This window comes from Prionailurus bengalensis, chromosome B1 (assembly GCF_016509475.1).
Source record: "Prionailurus bengalensis isolate Pbe53 chromosome B1, Fcat_Pben_1.1_paternal_pri, whole genome shotgun sequence".
NCBI lineage: Eukaryota > Metazoa > Chordata > Mammalia > Carnivora > Felidae > Prionailurus > Prionailurus bengalensis.
Window position 1 is genome coordinate 146,221,704 of NC_057344.1, and position 19,625 is coordinate 146,241,328.

General features: G+C 39.5%; 1 protein-coding gene across 1 annotated transcript in view; it reads right to left on the reverse strand.

The window, feature by feature from the left end:
- Positions 1–19,625, reverse strand: part of MTHFD2L (methylenetetrahydrofolate dehydrogenase (NADP+ dependent) 2 like) — a 148,157-nt gene that overhangs the window by 84,726 nt on the left and 43,806 nt on the right. The window contains exons 4-5 of the mRNA XM_043572477.1: positions 12,273–12,425; positions 10,978–11,085 (exon numbers count right to left, since the gene is read on the reverse strand). Of these exons, the coding sequence (XP_043428412.1) occupies positions 10,978–11,085; positions 12,273–12,425 (261 nt within the window). The remainder of the gene's footprint in view (positions 1–10,977; positions 11,086–12,272; positions 12,426–19,625) is intronic.

Sequence of the window (19,625 nt, forward strand, 5' to 3'; positions counted from 1 at the left end):
AAAGTATAGTTTAGGCTCAAATAAATGAATTCACCAAACATATATTCAGCACTAGTATATGAAAAGCAGTGTGCTTGGTAGTGGTAGTATATCCATGAAGATTTAATGATATGCCTATTTTTAAAATTTTTAAAGAGTGTTTCTTCTTTCTTCTTTTTTTTTTTTTTGAGAGAGAGAGAGAGAGAGAGGAGGGGAGGGGGAGAGAGAGAGGGAGACAAAGACCTAGAAGGAGGCTCCAGGCTTCGAGCTGTCAGTGCAGAGCCTGATGTGGAACTTGAACCCAGGGACCGTAAAATCATGACCTGAACCAAAGTCAGATGCTCAACTGACTGAGCCACCCAGGGACCCCGATATGCCTATTTTTTTTTTTTTTAATTTTTTTTTTTCAACGTTTATTTATTTTTGGGACAGAGAGAGACAGAGCATGAACGGGGGAGGGGCAGAGAGAGAGGGAGACACAGAATGGGAAACAGGCTCCAGGCTCTGAGCCATCAGCCCAGAGCCCAACGCGGGGCTCGAACTCACGGACCGCGAGATCGTGACCTGGCTGAAGTCGGACGCTTAACCGACTGCGCCACCCAGGCGCCCCGATATGCCTATTTTTAATAGCTTTATTCTTGGCCCTGTTTTAGTTCTAGGCCTTGCTTCCTCCTTTTCTTAACTATTTCTCATTTGCATTGTGTTCTATACATTGCTGTGACCCACCTTAAATACTCTTTAGAATAAGCTAACATGTACTCAACACTTAGAATGTATGAATAGTAAACTCTTTATAGGTATTAGCTCATTTAACTCTCCCAAAAACTGTACATACATGTGAGATAAGGGACATGCACGAACATAATGTGCAGTCAGGCAAAATGACCAAAGAGTCAATGCTCATTAACAATAGGTTTTCCTGCTCCGAGAGTCAATCTTCATCAATCAAGACTGCAGCTATGGTGTGAACAACATGGCAGTCATAAATGAAGATAAATGGCTTTGAAGCCTTACATTTCTAGGATTACTTTCTTATGAGTAGGGATGAAATGTTTTGAGTCATCTACGTGAATCAGTTCCCCAGGTGGCCAAATTTCCCATGGTACCAAATTGCCAAGTCATGATTGATAGTAGCATTTCTGACTGTGAAACAGATTTTAAACTACGCAAAGCTAACTAAGGCAATCAGACCCTTTCAATTCCTAGCCAAAATCAGCTGGCCAGCTCAGCCATGAGACAAGGGTGTTAGCATGAGTCAAAGTATTGCTTTTCCTTTCTAGTTGCTTTGGCTAGAAGGAATGTGTGTGTGTTGGTAGGGGAGGATCTGTTTGTTACAGCTTTATGTAAGTTTTGCATTTATGTTGTGCTCTTCAAGATCAACAGTTGAAAATAAACTCGGATCTTACTACAATTGCAGGATTCTGCAAACATGCTTGAAACAGCATATTCAAACACTAAGTATTCCCAAGGTTTCTGTCTGCATTTGAGAGTGAAAAATGCAGACATGTTAAAGAACAATGTGCTGCTTACTGTCATTTCTATTCTTCCTCTCTGTGGAAAAAGGCCAGACCTCTGGGGGTATACTAGTACGAATATAGCAAAAACATAGATATAAATATACACACTTTGTTAGGGAAAAAAAAAAAAACAACTTCCAGAGTGAAATACTAAATATGATTACCTTCTCAAAGATTCACAGTGCTCACTATGTTAAAGGCTATGCTCTGCTATATTACTATATTAAAGTCTCCAAGAAATATCACAGTCAAGTTAGATGTTTGATTTTGTTTAATCCAGATTTCCCAAATTTATTTGACCAACTAACTCCTCTCCTTTAAGAAAAGAATCAAACCCATTTAAGATTTTGCGGTGCATCAGTGTTTCTAAGAATACGTTTTATTAATAGTTGTATTAAAATTTTCATTACAGAGGTGCCTGGCTGGCTCAGTCCGTTAAGCATCCAACTCTGGATTTTGGCTCAGGTCGTGATCTCATGGTTCATGGGATCAAGTCCCCTGTCAGACTCTGCACTGACAGTGAGGAGTCTGCTTGGGACTCTCTCTCTCTCTCTCTCTCTCTCTCTCTCTGCCCCTCCCCAGCTCATGTGCATGCTCTCTCTCTCTCTCTCTCTCAAAATAAATAAATAAACAGACATTTTTAAAAAACGTCTTTCATTACAAATCAAAACCACGATGAGATACACATCACACGTGTCAGAATGGTTAAAATTAATAACACAAGAAACAACAGGGGTTGGAGAGGATGCAGAGAAAGGGGAACCCTCTTGCATCACTGGTGGGACTACAGATTAGTGCAGCCACTCTAGAGAACAGTATGGAAGTTCCTCAAAAAACTAAAAATAGAAATGCCCTATGATCCAGCAATTGCATTAGGTATTTACCCAAAGAAAACAAAAATACAGATTCAAAGAGATACATGTACCCCAATGTTTATAGCAGCAATATCAACAATAGCCAAACTATGGAAAGATCCTAAATATCCACCAACTAATGAATGGATACAGATTTGTATCTATCTATCTATCTATCTATCTATCTATCTATCTATCTATACAATGAAATATTACTTAGCCATCAAAAAGAATGAAATCTTGTCATGTGCAACAACGTGGATGGAGCTAGAATGTATTATGCTAAGCGAAATAGTCAGAGACAAATACCATATGATTTCACTCATTTGTGGAATTTAAGAAACAGAACAGATGAACATATGGGAAGGGGTGGGGGGGGGTAGAGAAAAGAGGGAAACAAACCACAAGAGACTCAACTTGTCTGTTGGGACAAATAGAGAACAAACTGAGGTTGATGAAAGGAGGTTGGTAGGAGATGGGTTACATAGGTGTTGGGTATTAATGAGGGCACTTGTTGTGATGGGCACTGGGTGTTGTATGTAAGTGATGAATCCGTGAATTCGACTCCTGAAACCAATATTGCACTGTAAAATAAAAACAGAAACAAACACAAAAGCAAAGACAAACCTTTCATGACACTCTTGGTCTACAAAGAAAGTAAATTTATCCATTCATTTGTTGAACAAAGACTTTCTAGGCAGCCGTTGTGTTAGGTGCTGGAGATAAAATGGGAAGATACACAGATGTGGTCTTTGCTCTGGTGGGGTCAACAGTCCAGTGAGTGTGGTGAACATTAATCAAATATTGACACGAAGAAATGCTCATCACAAACTGATACATGATGTGAAGGAAGAGTTCTTCAGATTCTCCACAGTGGGGGGTGTGAGACGGTAGGAGAGGCTATCAGAGAAGCCTGATTGAGAGGCTACATCTCAGTTGAGCTGTATATACGTGAGGAGGAGGGAGCACTCCAATCTGCAAGGCTGAAGGATGATAGGTGAGGGGTTAAATCAGAATAAGGAGGGAGGGGGCAAAGAGAAGCAGTGCTGGAAAGTCCAGAGAACCTGAAGAAACGTTCACGATGGGAAATAGAAGAAGACCTCAGAATAAGAAGAGCAACATATTATAAGAACAAAAAATTGGAGAAACGTCCGAGATATTTACTGATCAAACAGAATAGAGCCGACACTCTTTTAAGGATATTTAGTACCTTTGTACGAGAACCCTCTTGGCATTGACTTTATTTTTTTTTTAATCACCGAAGCATCATTTGTATTCATGGTATGAATTATTTATTTTGAAGAGAATGAAGTTTTTTCTTCCACATTTTAGAAATTTTTAATAATTTCAAGTAGAAGATATTTTTGGTTTTGCCTCTTAGGTGGGATTTTTTTGGTCTGAAGGGAAGAATCGTAACAGGAGGGTAGACAATAAAAGGGTATCGAATTCACACAATTAGAAATATAATTAGAAATCATTCACTCCTTCCTACAGCCAAATTTTTCATTATAGAAAGCTCTACCTCTCTTTTGCAGCACTTTGCACAATTATAGGGATTAGTCATCATACCTAACTGTTTCATGGTTGTCTTTCTTACCAGATGGTAAGTTCAAGAGGACAGATCAAGAGCTGGTTTAATCGCCTTCTTATTCCCCACACTTAGTAACAAAGAAACCAGCTCCTCTGTAAGAAGAGGCAGTGTCTGTCAGTTAGCCTGAGGCAGGGGGAAAGTTGGTCTAAAGAAAATGATACATCCTAAATGTTTTCCCTGGAAAAACACTGTGACCTCTTTCAATTAATGCTGTCAGCAATATCCTCTCCTCCCTTCCAGTGACAGGAGATCTCTCTCTTTCCCCTGACTCTTCCCGCTATGATCTGATTCTTGGGGGGAAGAGCATCTTAAATTATATTTTCATATAAACTCCTCTAATTTTATTTTATTTTATTTTATTTTAATTTTTTTTCAACGTTTTTTTATTTATTTTTGGGACAGAGAGAGACAGAGCATGAACGGGGGAGGGGCAGAGAGAGAGGGAGACACAGAATGGGAAACAGGCTCCAGGCTCTGAGCCATCAGCCCAGAGCCCGACGCGGGGCTCGAACTCACGGACCGCGAGATCGTGACCTGGCTGAAGTCGGACGCTTAACCGACTTCTCTCTCTCTCAGGCGCCCCTTTAATTGTTTTTTTTTTTTAATGCTTATTCATTTTTGAGAGAAAGAGTGGGACAGAGTGTAAATGGGGGAGGGGCAGAGAGACAGGGAGACACAGAACCTGAAGCAGGCTCCAGGCTCTGAGCTGTCGGCACAGAGCCTGATCTGGGGCTTGAACCTAGGAACTGTGAGATCATGACCTGAGCCGAAGTTGGACGCTTAACTGACTGAGCCACCCAGGCACCCCTAAACTCGTGTAATTTTAAAATATGAAGGAATTCAGGTGTGGTAAGCACCTATTCACTTCTCTCTCCTACCTCTTCCTTCCCAATATACAGGGATTTTCTTTTTCAGTAAACAACAATGTTTTATTTTAAATTCCTAGCCTGTAATTTTATTGTCTACAATATTAGCACAGTACTTGACACACAGGAAACACTAAATAAACTTTTCTTGGTGGACTGCCCAGTTGCCTCATTATATGCCAAGCCCTGTGCTAAATTTCAGAGCTACAAAAATCCAGAGACAAATATTTGTCATTAAGAAGTTCATGTTTCCCAGGCCACCCGGGTGGTTCAGTGCGTTAAGCATCTGACTCGTGATTTCAATGCAAGTCATGATCTCACAGTTCGTGAGATGGAGCTCCAGGTCAGGCTCCGTGTGGACAATGCAGAGGCTGCTTGGGATCGTCTCTCTCTCCTCTCTCTCTCTCTCTCTCTCTCTCTCTGCCCCTCCTCTTCTTGCACGTGGTCTCTCTCTCTCTCATTCTCTCTCTCAAAAAAAAAATAATAAAATAAACTTCAAACAAAAAAGAAGTTCATGTTTACTACGCGTGTGTAGGAAAGGAGAATAAGTAGATGATCAAGATGCAAGAGGAATAGTATGTGATGGCAGCATATACAACATGCATACAGTCAGAAGATTTGGGCTGCATCTTGTAAGGTGGGGGGGGGCAGGAAAGCAGGTGAGTGGCGGGAAACAGCGTTCCCTACAGAGGGAACAGGCGATATGAGGGCAAGGAGGCATGGAAGAGATGGCATGTTTGGGGACCAGCATGTAGTTCTCTGGAACTTCAGCATCAGGTGCCAGGAAGACACCGACAGGAGGAGTGGCTTGACAGGCAGTGTGGAACAGACCACAATAGCCTTACGAGTGACTGAACAATCAGGCTTACAGACATTAGAAAAGGGACGCTTTGTTCTGGCAATAAAACAAATGTCTCGTACTCTGAAGTCATGGGGAAAGAGAGAAAATGAAAGGGAAAGAGAAAGTGTGGGATGCCACTTTACATTTTAAATAATGTTTAATGTTAGTTGCAAGAGTGTAACTGTCCCAACTGTCCGATATAAGAATACATGATATTTTCCAGGCGCGCCTGGGTGGCTCAGTCGGTTAAGCGTGAGTTTGAGCCCCACGTAGGGCTCTGCACTGACAGCTCAGAGCCCGAGCCTACTTTGGATTCTCTGTGTGTGTGTCTCTCTCTGTGCCCCTCCCCTGCTCATGCTCTGTCTCCCTCTGTCTCTCAAATATAAATAAACGCTAAAACAAAACAAAACAAAAAAAGAACACATGATATTTTCCAAATACAGTGCTTTCCATATAAGAGCTGGCTGAGTTAAGGAGGTATTAAAAATGAAACAGTACTCTCATTATTCAGCTTAGAAAAGGAGACTAGGGGTTACCTGGGTGGCTCAGTGGATGAGGTGTCGACTCCTGATTTCGGCTCAGGTCATGATTTCACAGTTCACAGGACTGAGTCCCACATCAACCTCTGGGCTGACAATGTGGCCTGCTTGGGATCCTCTCTCCACCCCCCCCCCGCCCCTCACCCCCTCACCCCCTCACACTCACTCTCTCTGTTTCTCTCTCTCTCCAAAAATAAACAAACTTTTTTAAAAAAGAAGGGAAGGAGACTAGAAGAAGCATCTTTTTTTCTATGGCTTTCCACTGTGCAAGCACAATGCTGGAATTCAGTCAAGCCTAAACAACACAGAGGCAACACAAGACATAGTATATCTCCAATAGCTTACCATGGGTGTTTCTAACTCAGGGGTAGTGGGACGGGAGGAACAGAGACCGAAATGCCTGCCATTCTCCCTGCCCCAGTTTGACAATGGTTCATTCCACGGAGATAGGGAGCACCTTGCTCTACTCTGCTGCTGACAAGACTTAGAGTCTCACTCTGTGCGGTGTGATCCTTTGTATGACTCCTGCATTCCTAGGCGTTCCTGTTTGGCTCTTCTCTTTGAAACCCGGGAGTGCCTGGCCCAACCTGGCACTGGACTGAGCTTAATGACGCATACCACTCATAGTATGTTCTGGCTGCACCGCCTGGAACATCCACTCCTGTATTACCGCCTGAAAGCACTCCTGTAGGTGAGAGATAACGCTCCCAGTCTGGCAAAAATGTTCATTCTCACAACGAGAGCCAATCGTCCCAAAGGAAGGGCATTCTGTTGGCAAAAGGTCTTGTGGTTTTCTACTCAGGTAGGAGGCGCCTTGCATGACAATTATACCCGAGGCACGGAAAGTCGCAGCACAAGGAAGGCGTGAATTCAAACACTGAACACCAACGCGGAAGCAGTGCTTTGAGAAAACACAGTTTTCTTTCGGAAGAGGAGCCCTAAGGATGCAAACTGTCATCTTCCAGAAACCAGAGAACTAAGTCTTTTCTACCACTGTTCCCCACAGCGTTTCACAGAGAATTGAGAACTGAATGCGTATTGCCTGAATGAAATCAAGAAGATCTCTGGGCCCACAGGACTCTAAGCAGGGCTGATTCTTTCGAAATGCTCTTTGAAAAGGTCCCTGCACCAATGCAGGCACTGAAGTAACACCACAACCTTTCAGTTAAAGGAGAAGCATGTGAGCCCATGCTGTGGGCATTTGGGGGGATCTGTTTGGATGAGATGTCCTACATAAGAATTGAAAATATGCAGAAAGAAATTTACCCTAAAAAATGTTGAAATAAAATCCAGTTCTGCATTCTTTTGGCGACAAGTTAATCATCTTAACACCTGGTCACTAGGGTGCTTTGTTATCTTGAAGGAGTTTCTGTTTTAGCAGAACTGAAGAACTTCTCTCTCACTTCCTCACCGTAAAGCTAAAAATCAAGACGCTGGGTTGAGACCAATGGTAATCAGTTTTCATTCTGAAAGAAGGTGAAACGGGGTAGGTTACTACGCACAAAGAAGTTAAAAGAACACGCAGTGACCTACAGGCGGTCGCAATGGCACTTAAGCATCCTTATAAGTAGTGGAGTTCCTGAGAAGAGATTGTCCATTGTCAGTATCTTTATGCCCCTTCAATTAACCATAGGCTTTCCTAAGCAAATGGAATGTTTGCTTAGAGATGCCAAATTTTATTTTGTGCCATTGAATATTTACAATTTAAAACAACTTGTGTATCATGCACCTCTGTATCTACACCTCCTGTTAGTACCAAGACTATAAGATCCTGAAGGACAGGAACCATCTCTCACCCACTCTCTATAAACTACAGAGCACCTCAGATGCCATGTCCTCTGTGATAACATGTCCTCAGCAGAAGGTAATGTCCCTGCAGCATCCTGCTGTGTTGAGCATCAACACTACCCTCTACCCCAAGATTGTAGCGCATTCTCCATCTAAATATTCCAAGCCATTCTCCGTCTAAATATTCCAAGCCCTTGAGGAATTAAAAGAAGTTTTTTCTCACCAAACAGCTGGGATTTATGTCCCACATGATCAAGACTGAAAGCTAGCCAAGAGTAGACACATATTAATCAAGTTAAATTACAGTATGGCCATTTTTCTTCCAGGACAATTATCGTTGGCTTTAAGACACAAATGAATCATTAGGGTTCTGAATCTCTTCTGGCAAAGAAATACAGTGTGAGCTGAATGCTCAACACTGTGAGTGTCATCAGAACAGCTCTATAGATATGAATTTGCCGAGTTAATCCCCCTTCATTATCTCCATTAGCTAACAATGCACTTGTAGTCACCGCACATAATTACTGCTCTAACAGACAGGGACGTTTGAAATATTAACTTTCCCACAGACTCCAAATCTTCAGTAAGCAGCTCTCAACAATTCATTATATTAATCATATATGTCACCATACTCCTATTAAATATGCATGAGATTAAACAACACCCATGTTGCAAACTGCCCAACATCATTTTTAATACAATTTATTACTTTTTGGATACTGTAATTATAACGGCACCTAGGTGCTGCTATGAGAAATGTAAATTTAACTACCTGGCTTGTAAATAACCGGTATTATAACCAATTCCACTTTTATTCAATTTTTAACATGCATTCAAGTGAGAATATTTTAAAACACAAAGTATAAAATATTTATGAAGTTAGTATGTACTAGGACATACTGATGTCCAATTTAAAATTGCATAAAGAAGGGATAAATTGATTTTCATAGACTTAATTTTATAGACAAATAAGTAATTCAAAATGGAAATTTATCCAGAAAGCAGCATGTAATATATTGATATCTAAGAGAAAAAATGCAATGAACTATATGATTTGGAGTATTATGATGTCATATTTCTAATCAATACTTTATAGACTTTATAAATTCTATGTTTAGGGGCGCCTGGGTGGCGCAGTTGGTTAAGCGTCTGACTTCAGCCAGGTCACGATCTCACGGTCTGTGAGTTCGAGCCCCGCGTCAGGCTCTGGGCTGACGGCTCGGAGCCTGGAGCCTGTTTCTGATTCTGTGTCTCCCTCTCTCTCTGCCCCTCCCCCGTTCATGCTCTGTCTCTCTCTGTCCCCCCAAAAATAAATAAACGTTGAAAAAAAAATTAAAAAAAAAAATTCTATGTTTATACAGATTAGTACAACAAAGACTAGATTTGATCCAAAAACAAAAGGCAAACATAAATCCCACCAGAAAAATACAATAAAATTTCAAATGAAGGTGAAAAATACATTAACCTTGGATCATATTACTCTAAACTCTACAGTTAGTATGGTCACAGATTATTAAATTAAGCACATAATGGAAATAATAGTAATAGCCACAGTCCACATGGACCAAGCAAGCTCTTACTTAATTTATTGTGTCAGGCAATGTAATTAGAGCTTTCCATTCTTACCTCATCTAAAATTCACAATAACCCAGTGAAAGAGATATTAATATTATTTGCACTTTACAGATGTGAAAAGTGGAGACTTGCATGGATTAAATGTCTCATCCAAGGATACAGAGCATATGGCAGGAGAGGGATCTGACTCCAAGTACATCCTCTCAAACCCGGACAGCACCCAGCTCCCAGCTCCCTGCTCCAGATTCACTACTTCTTGAGTGGCCTTGGGCAGGTCACCTGAAGTCTCTAAAGCTCATTTCTTTTAGCTGCAAAATGCAAATACTATTAATATATGCCAAAATTACTGAGAACGAAATAAGACAGTTTATTAGAAAGTACCCTACGAGTCGTGGAAAAACATAACGCTGATTGTTATGTTATTGATGAGATTGGAAAATAAAGTGATGAAAAGGAAGAAAAAAACTCCATGTACCGACACAGACTCAAAATTTTCCAACAAAAATGGTATACCTAGGTAAAAACTTCTGGTTGGTTTACCTTGTTTAACATAGAAACAATTGCATAAAGGCCAATATGAATCAGTATCTTTATTATACCTAAGAGACAGATGGATAAGCACTAGCAGATTAAGTTACAAGTGAATAGTAACACTAGAATTGTAGGCGTTCACCACAAAAAATGATGTTCACACTACTAGATTTGGCCTTTCCAAGAGTTTCTTGAAACCAAGGGTTTTAAACTTACCTGGAGTCATTATCAGGCCCTAATTTACTATGATCCCGATACACATTTTGATTTGTGGCGATATTTAAATGCTTAGGCCCAGGAAGGAAAAGTAATATTCAAAAATCTCATCAATCATCATTTTAGATAAATGATGCAATATCACTGGGCTTCTTTTTCCATAGGGCATTGTGTTTTAAAAAATTATTTCATATGCCTTATGACAACAAAGATCCTAAAAGAAATCTTTAAAAATTTAAGGTCAAGAAAGTAGAATTCACCAAGGTTAACAATGAGAAATAATCTATATATTTGTACATTGAACCCTAAAGATGCAGACTGTGTGTGTGTGTGTGTGTGTGTGTGTGCACGCACACACGTGAGGCAGCAGAAGGCTATCAGCATGTGATTGTTATGTATTTAGTGGCTTTCCACTTTTCTTAATGTTTATATTATCAATTATTTAAAGAAAGTATATAAGGCCAAAATAATAGTAGTAATAGGAACAAAGGGGCCATATATGTCTAGCAATTCTTTTATTCACTTTCAAGGTGCTCATGTCACTGGATGAAGAATAAGGGGAGATTTTATCTGCATAAACCCACAAATATGCCAAATCACATTTTCAAACATCCTTACTTGATGATTTTAAGAATGAAGAAAATTATAAGAGTACACAGAATCTCCAAGGTCCTACCTACCTCCTGGCCGTTCGTGCTCTCCATCAGTGTGTAAAAGCATGGCAATGGGCATCCCTACATTCTTGGATCTTCCAGCTACAACCACATTTTTCCCAAATGTTTCAATCCCTTAAAACACAGAGTTTGATTTAAATGAAGAATCAACAACAAGAAGCAAATTAAGCATGTGAACAGCCAACTGAAACATTCTTTAAAAACTTCTAATTAAATTTGAATTACTGTGTGGCTTGTCTATAATGCGCCCACATTCATTATTTATAAATATTCTTTTTATGCTTCTCGGATTTGTCACTTCCTCTGTAATTGCCCTCATTAAAAAACTACATTTTCAAGTTGCCATTAAATTACTTTTAAAACACAGAGATTCACGTGAAGATTTAGACATGCAAAGACTTACTCTATATTAACTACTAATTATGAAGTAAGCAAAGTACAACAATGGCAAGCTTAACTGGCAATCAGACTTTCAGTGAATCTGGAACAAAATGAGGTGGGAAAAAGCATATTTTTTACAAAGTTCATGCACTTTACCCCCTAGAGAGCTGCTGAACTTTCAGGGACCCGGAAAGGATGAAAGATACAACCTGCAGATACAATGCACTCTACCTCCTTGGGTATGGTTTCTTCATAAATACAATGAAGCAGTTAGAATTAAAGTTTTCACAAGTACTAATGTCCTAAGAGGGTGGTTCTAGGATCTGCTTTCTCTTGGAAATTTCCAGGTTAAATAGTAGGTTAGAAAGGAGAAGATGCTGTCAGAAATGGAAGGGACAGAGATAGAGGTGGGGCAATTAAAAACATAAGGGCAATTTGGTCTTGCTTAACATAGCGGTAAATATCTCTATACACCTCAAGGGCCCAAGAGAGTATCGCTGTATTTAGAGCACAAATTCAAATGCAAATGACTATAGTAAAACCATAGGGCATTAGAGAAGGCGCATATATGTTCATCAAATTTTGTTTCTAAAAGTAAGGACACACAGAACTCATTTTGGAAAGTGTCCACCAAAATACATTAAGTTTACAATTTAAAAGCAGGGAGACAAACCTACTAGTTGAAAAATTCATGCCCAAAAGGGGCAACAACAATTACCTATAACCTGGCACATATCTCTCCTTTTATTTATTTTAGATTTTTTTTAAATTTTTGTCACTTTATAAGTTTCTGTACACTGAAGTTTTATAGCTGATCATTTTCTTTTACTCAGTAGGATGGAGATGTTCCCAGCAAGGCAATGTACATGTGTTCAGCTTGGCATTTAGCACCCCCATCCTATAGACCACAAATTACCAACCTGTTCTTTTGATTATTTCCCAAACAGCACTGGCAGTGGCAGGTATGAGAGAATTCTGGTCAAGGCACAGTCTTCCAATATTGATAATATGAAATCCATCTACATCTTTTTCAGGGGCAATTCCATTGCATACTGTTCGCTCATCCACGTGGTCTGAAAAGCAAATAAAATTGGTCTTAATTTTATTTTTTTTAACGTTTTTTATTTATTTTTGAGACAGAGAGAGATACAGAGCATGAATGGGGGAGGGGCAGAGAGAGAGGGAGACACAGAATCGGAAGCAGGCTCCAGGCTCTGAACCATCAGCCCAGAGCCCGACGCGGGGCTCGAACTCACGGACCGTGAGATGGTGACCTGAGCTGAAGTCGGCCGCTTAACCGACTGAGCCACCCAGGTGCCCCAAATCGGTCTTAATTTTAAAATGGTCAGTTATTTGGAGGTCTGGAAAATGAAATCTGAAGACCTATATTATGATTCAGTACCAGGAAAGGTGTAAAATTCTTACTCAATTCCTTTTTCTTTCCACCAAAATAGTAAGTCAAAATGCTTTTGACTGGTGGTTATAATGAACCAATCATAAGAGTGTATGTGATTACAGGGCCAGAAGTGGCTGGCCTGGTGAAGGGGAAAAAACTGGTATTTCACAAGTTTTATTTTAAAACAATGCCAATGAGATCTGGAAACAGGCCCTAAGTCTTTGCCTCAATAAGTTTACCTACGTATGGTTTAAATCTATGTTTTCCCCATATAAGACACTTATACAATAGGCCTCTATTAAATATTTCTAGCATTACAGATTAAAAGGACTTGTTGGTGCTAAAATAATCATAACATCATGAATGCCTAACTTCCTCCCAAATGACATAATAAAAAACAAATCACACACACACACACACACACACACACACACACACACACACACCTCCTTTCTCTGAAGAACTAGCACATTGATATCCAAAATACCATTTTGGTTTTCCATTTGGAAGGAAAATAACATATTAAGAGTAATAAACGAAGCAAAAGAGATAGAAGATGGCAATCATCATCTCATTTTGAAAAGTAAGAAGTAAAAGTAAATATTAAAATCAGGGGCTCCTCGGTAGCTCAGTCAGTTAAGAATCTGACGTCAGCTCAGGTCATGATCTCACAGCTCTTGGGTTCAAGCCCCACATAGGGCTCTGTGCTGACAACTCACTGCCTAGAGCCTGCTTTGGATTCTGTGTCTCCATTTTTTTTCTGCCACTTCCTCTCTCTCTGTATCCCTCTCTGTCTCTCAAAAATAAATAAACATTAAAACATTATTTAAAAAAATTAAAATCAGAAGGGACCCCACATCCCTTCTAATCAAGACATTTGATAACCCTAACGTATCCCAAGGAATGCACTGTTTCTTCTAGGCCTCCAAATACAACACTATTCCTAAGTTAACTAATACGTGCCTAAACATATGTAGAAAAGCATCAGGTATTTTACAACCAATACTTTCTTTCCTTATAGGAGTAAGGGAAATAGATTTCATGTTTTTTGACTGACTGCTACTTAAAGTCCCCTAAAGTTTCTCCCTTGGAGCCATGACTTGAAGAAACAATCATAAGATTCAATAGCATCAATTTTTTCACAATGGTTGTAAAACATTTTTGACACTAGCCACTTAAAATCCTACCCAAATGAATAGGAAAACTGGTATTATTCACTCTGTGTTTCACCTCTATTTACAATCATGAGGTAATTAAATCATGCCAGGAAAAAAAAAAGTCCTCAAATTATAACCATAACATTACAATAGAACAGCTCAGGGACTGCCTTGAGAGACCGGTCTCTAGAACCACAACACTGTGTGTTGGGTTGTATGTATGTGTGTCCATATACGTGTATGGGTTTATATGTATTTAGCATTTAATTGCCTTTGGACAATGAACAGGAAAAAAAAAAAGAACAAATTATTGGTTTACTTTCCATCCAAGGATTTTTACATGTCTATTTAAAAATACCTCCTTCCACTGCCTCAATGCCTGTTGGCTAAATGTAAGCTCATTAGCATAGTAAATAATCCCTTCCTCGACCTGGTTATATCTTCTTCCTAAAGCCTCCTCTCCAAGCACTCCATCTCTTTCCCAACCACCATTATGACTTCTTCTTCTCTAGTCACACTAAGAAGTGTCCCATTCCCAAGCCCTTAGCATTAACTTTTGCATTTTCGTGCTATTGTTCGTAAAATGCATGATGACCTTTCCATAACTAATTCCTTCCTCCCTATTCTTTCCCACCCTAGTCATTCCTAACAACACATTGATCGATTGCCACCTGTTCCTTCATCACAAATTGAAATGACACATTTTCCTCCTCTGCTCTCCCACAAAGCTGCTATAAACAGTACTTACTGCATGGGGCGCCTGGGTGGCTTGGTCAGTTAAGTGCCCCACTCCTGATTTTGGCTCGGGTAATGATCTCGTGGTTCATGAGATAGAGCCCCACCCACATCAGGCTCTACACTGACAGTGAGAAGCCTCCTTGGGATTCTCTCCCTCCCTTTCTCTCAGCCCCTCCCCTGCTTACATGTGCTGTCTCTCTCAAATGAAAGAAATAAACTTAAAAGAAAAAGTACTTAGCACATTATTTCAGTTAGTTGATAACGTTAGTTATTAATTATCTCTCTGGCTTATGAATGTGAGCCTTAAAGGGCACAGACCTTGTCTTATTAAACCAATTCACCCATAGCTTTCTCCACTCAGTTGATGGCAATTCCATCCTTCTGAACTGCTTGCCAAAAAAGTATGGAGTCATTTTGACTCACAGTCAACATCCACTCCATTGGAAAATCTGTTGAATATTCCTTTATAATGTATCTAGCACCTCATTAGTCTCGCCGTGTCCACTGATACCAGTCTGGTTTGAGTGGCCATTAATTCGCCTGTGAATTCTTATGACAGCGTCCCGATTAATTCCTTGCTTCTACATTTGCATCCATACAATCTATTCACAGATTAGCAACATGATTACACTTCTGAAATGCACATCGTATCACAGGAGTCTTCTTTCCAAGACCCCGCATGACAGGAGTCTTCTTTCCAAGACCCCGCATGATGTGTACTGCTCCAAAACTCTAGTTGTCTGTCTGATCTTATACTGGTTACTCTTCCCTTGTCTTGTTCTTTTGGTGTCACTCTGCATTTCTTGCTATTCTCCAAATATATCAGGCATTTCCCACATTGGTTATAGTTCTTCTGTCTGCCTGGAGGCTTCAAAACAAACAGTCCCTTTGGCCAAAACCCCCCCTTCTTTCAAATCTTTCCATAAATTCTATGTTATATGTAAGGACTATTCTGACCACATTATTTAAAGAAGGCTCCGCTTCTGAGGATGGTGAAGTTGTTTATCTTGGACCAAACTTCTCACAGACAATAACTGTAAACACTGGAAAACACATGTAAAAAAACAATGATCTATAGTTGTAATGTACACCATCGTGCACTGTACCTTGCTGGTGTAATATACAGCATGATCACCATAGTTAATAATATTGTATTTCATATTTGAAAGTTGCCAAGAGAATAGATCTTGCAAGTTCTCATGACACGAAAAAATATTTTGTAACTACATACGGTGACAGACGTTAACCAGACTTACTGTGGTGATCATTTTGCAATATGTACACATATCGAAGCATTGTGTTATATACCTGAAACTCATAGAATGTTACATACCAATGATACCTCAATAAAACTTTTTTAAACAACTACTATTTAAAATGATCCATCTGGGGGCGCCTGGGTGGCGCGGTCGGTTGGGCGTCCGACTTCAGCCAGGTCACGATCTCGCGGTCTGTGAGTTCGGGCCCCGCGTCGGGCTCTGGGCTGATGGCTCAGAGCCTGGAGCCTGTTTCCGATTCTGTGTCTCCCTCTCTCTCTGCCCCTCCCCCGTTCGTGCTCTGTCTCTCTCTGTCCCAAAAATAAATAAACGTTGAAAAAAAAAATTAAAAAAAAAAAAATAATAAAATAAAATGATCCATCTGGAAAACCCTGGAGAGTCACTAGAAGCAGGCAGATTTGGAGGAGAGTGGGCCTCTGCAAGAAAGGGATGCCACTCAAAGAATTCAAAGGACAGCTAGAATTTGGATAATAATCTGCAGTCTTGCCTGCTTAAGGAATCAAAGCACAAAGTTTGTGGCTACCAGAGCAGCTTAAAATTGAAGGGATATAACCAGAAGAGGAGAAAGCCACAGAGCGGAGACTCAAAATATATCTATAAATTCTGCTCAAATCTCTGGCTCCTGAACAATAAAAACAGGAGGAAAAACTCCAAGAAGCCCATCCAAGGCTAAGAGAACTAAACACAAATTGCAGCTGTGGTTCAGCAAAGGCAAAACAAAAAGCTTAAAGTCCTCAGTGTGACAGGCATTTATAAAAACACAAAACCTTACAGCAAATACTATACTTAATAATGAAATATTGGATCTCCCTCCCCTCCCCAAGACAAGAACACAAGGGTGTCCACTCCCACCACTTCTTTCCAGTGTTTTATAGGAGATCCTGGCAAGTGTAATAATATAAGGAAAAGAAAAAAGAGGCCTAAGATTAGAAAAGAAGAATTAAAATGCTCCAGTCACAGATGGCAATGTTATCTATGTAGAATATCTTAAAGAATTTACAATACAACAAAACACAATAACTAATAAAGTGGATTTAGCAAGGCCAGAGAGTGCAAAGTCAAAATTGATACCAAAAAATCAATGGTATTTCTGTATACAAGCAGCAACTATTTGAACATGAAATTTCAAAAATACTGCTTACAGTAGTTTACAAATCATAAAATACTTAGGAGTAAATTTTTTAAATTTGAGGGTGACACCTATCATGAGAACTATAAAACACTGTTGACAGATGACCTAAATAAGCGGAAGGTATATGTTGTGTTCACGGACTGGAAAACTCACTAGTGTTAAGATGTCAGTTCTTCCAAATTGATCCGTATGTTCCATGTAATCTCAATCATAACTCTATGAGAACTTGTGGTAAAGGTTGACTGCTCCTTGAATCCATATGACTATGCACAGGAATATCCAAAGCAATCTTAAAAGTGAATGAAGTTAGGAGACTTACGATCCCTGACTTCAAGACTTGCTACAAAGCTACAGTGGTCAGGACAGTGCGGCACTGGTGTAGGGATAGACAAATACATCAACGGAACAGAATAAAGAGCCCAGCTTCAGATTCACATTTATATAGTCATACGATTTTTTACAAAGATGCCAAAGCAATTCAATGGAGAAAGTAAAAACTTTTCAGTAAAAGCTACTTGAACAACTTGTTAGCTGTATGAGGGGAAAAAGTGAACCACAATCCCTACTTCATACCATACAGAAAAATGAATTACAAATGGATTATAAATCTAAACATAGAAGCCAAAACCGAATAGTTTCTGGGTGAAAACTTTAATTTGTGTGCCAGGTACAGGCAAAGTTTTTCTTAGAATACAAAAGCATAAAGTACAAAAGAAAAAAAAAAACTGATCCATTAGGCTTCAGAAAAATTAAAATGTTATGCCTCTTAAAACACAACATTAACAAAATAAATACCAAGCCAAAGGCTGGGGGAAAATATCTGCAAAATACATACCTGACAAAGAACTCGTATCCAGGTACAGAAAGAACTCTCAAAACTAAATCATGAAAAGATAAATAACTCAGTTTTTAAAAATGAGCGAAATAGGGGCGCCTGGGTGGCGCAGTCGGTTAAGCGTCCGACTTCAGCCAGGTCACGATCTCCCGGTCCGGGAGTTCGAGCCCCGCGTCGGGCTCTGGGCTGATGGCTCACAGCCTGGAGCCAGTTTCCGATTCTGTGTCTCCCTCTCTCTCTGACCCTGCCCCGTTCATGCTCTGTCTCTCTCTGTCCCAAAAATAAATAAATGTTGAAAAAAAAAATTAAAAAAAAAATGAGCGAAATATATAAACAGGCATTTTACAAAGGAAGGTATTCACATGGGCAATATGCATGTGAAAAACACAGACCAGTGGATCCCAGAGGGTGAGGATGAAGGTAAGGACAGGGTTGACTGGGAAGGAATCAGAGAAAACTCTCTCAAGTGATAAAAAACATTCTATATTCTGATAGGGGTTTAAGTTACAAGAGAATTCACATTTTTTTTTTAAACTTACGAAATAGTACACTTATGATGTGTGTGCTTCAAGGCAATATAAATTTCACATAAAAACAAATATTGATCTGCAGTGAATGATATGCACCCTGAAGTTTTAGGGATACGTGTGTGTTCCTACCTGTAAATGTTTCAAAAACAAGATGGAGTGATGAATGAATAAATGGACAGACATGTGACAAAGCAAAATAGCAACATGTTAACGGTTACGGAATCTAGGTTGGGACCATCTGGGTGTGCATGTGCCATTCTTTCAACTCTTCCGTATATTTGAAAATTTTTCATAATAAAATGTTGAAACAACAAACATCCAACCTGGCCCCCAACATCTTGATCCTCTTTACCATGCTCTACTTTTTTTTTTCCTCATAGCACATTAACTTCTAATAAATATGGATGCATATTTATTATGTTTACTTTTTATTGTCTGTTTCTCCTGCTACTCCACAAGGACAGAAAGTTTTGTCTTTCTTTTTTTTTTTTTTTCTACTGTATTCCTAGCACAAAGAACAGTACCCAGAAGAGGAGGGACTCAATACTTGTTGAATCCATGACTATTAGCCCTGAATTACAGATGAAGAGACTAAACCAAACCAGTGGACAACTAGGAACAATTAGAACATGCTGCCATAAGGATTCTTCTGCAACCTCTGACATCCAGCCTTTAAAAATATAATGAGGGGCGCCTGGGTAGCTCAGTCTGACTCTTGATCTCGGCTCAGGTCATGATCTCACGGTTTGTGAGTCTGAGCCCTGCGTTGGGCTCTGTGCTGACAGCCTGCTTGGGATTCTCTCTCCCTCTCTCTCTGCCCTTCCCCCACTTGCACGTCTCTCTGTCTCTCTCAAAATAAATAATTATATATATATATATATATATACATATATATATATATAATGAAAAACCAATTAAAATCATTAAAATCTTTGTCAGTATGTTTACATCTACGTTGTTATGTATCTGGCATTTTATATCTTCAAATATAAATTTGAAGTCAAAGATTCATGTTTGTTTTTGTTGATGTTTTCCTTTTAGAAAAATTAGAAATTTCAGGCAAAGCTTTATGCTCATAGGTTCAAGTCCACACTCTGAACATAAATATAAGGCCCTTGAAAATTCACTCATTTATTCATTCAGTAAATATTTACTGTGCATCCACCATGTGCCTGGTACTGTTCTGAAGATTCATGAAACACAGCGAA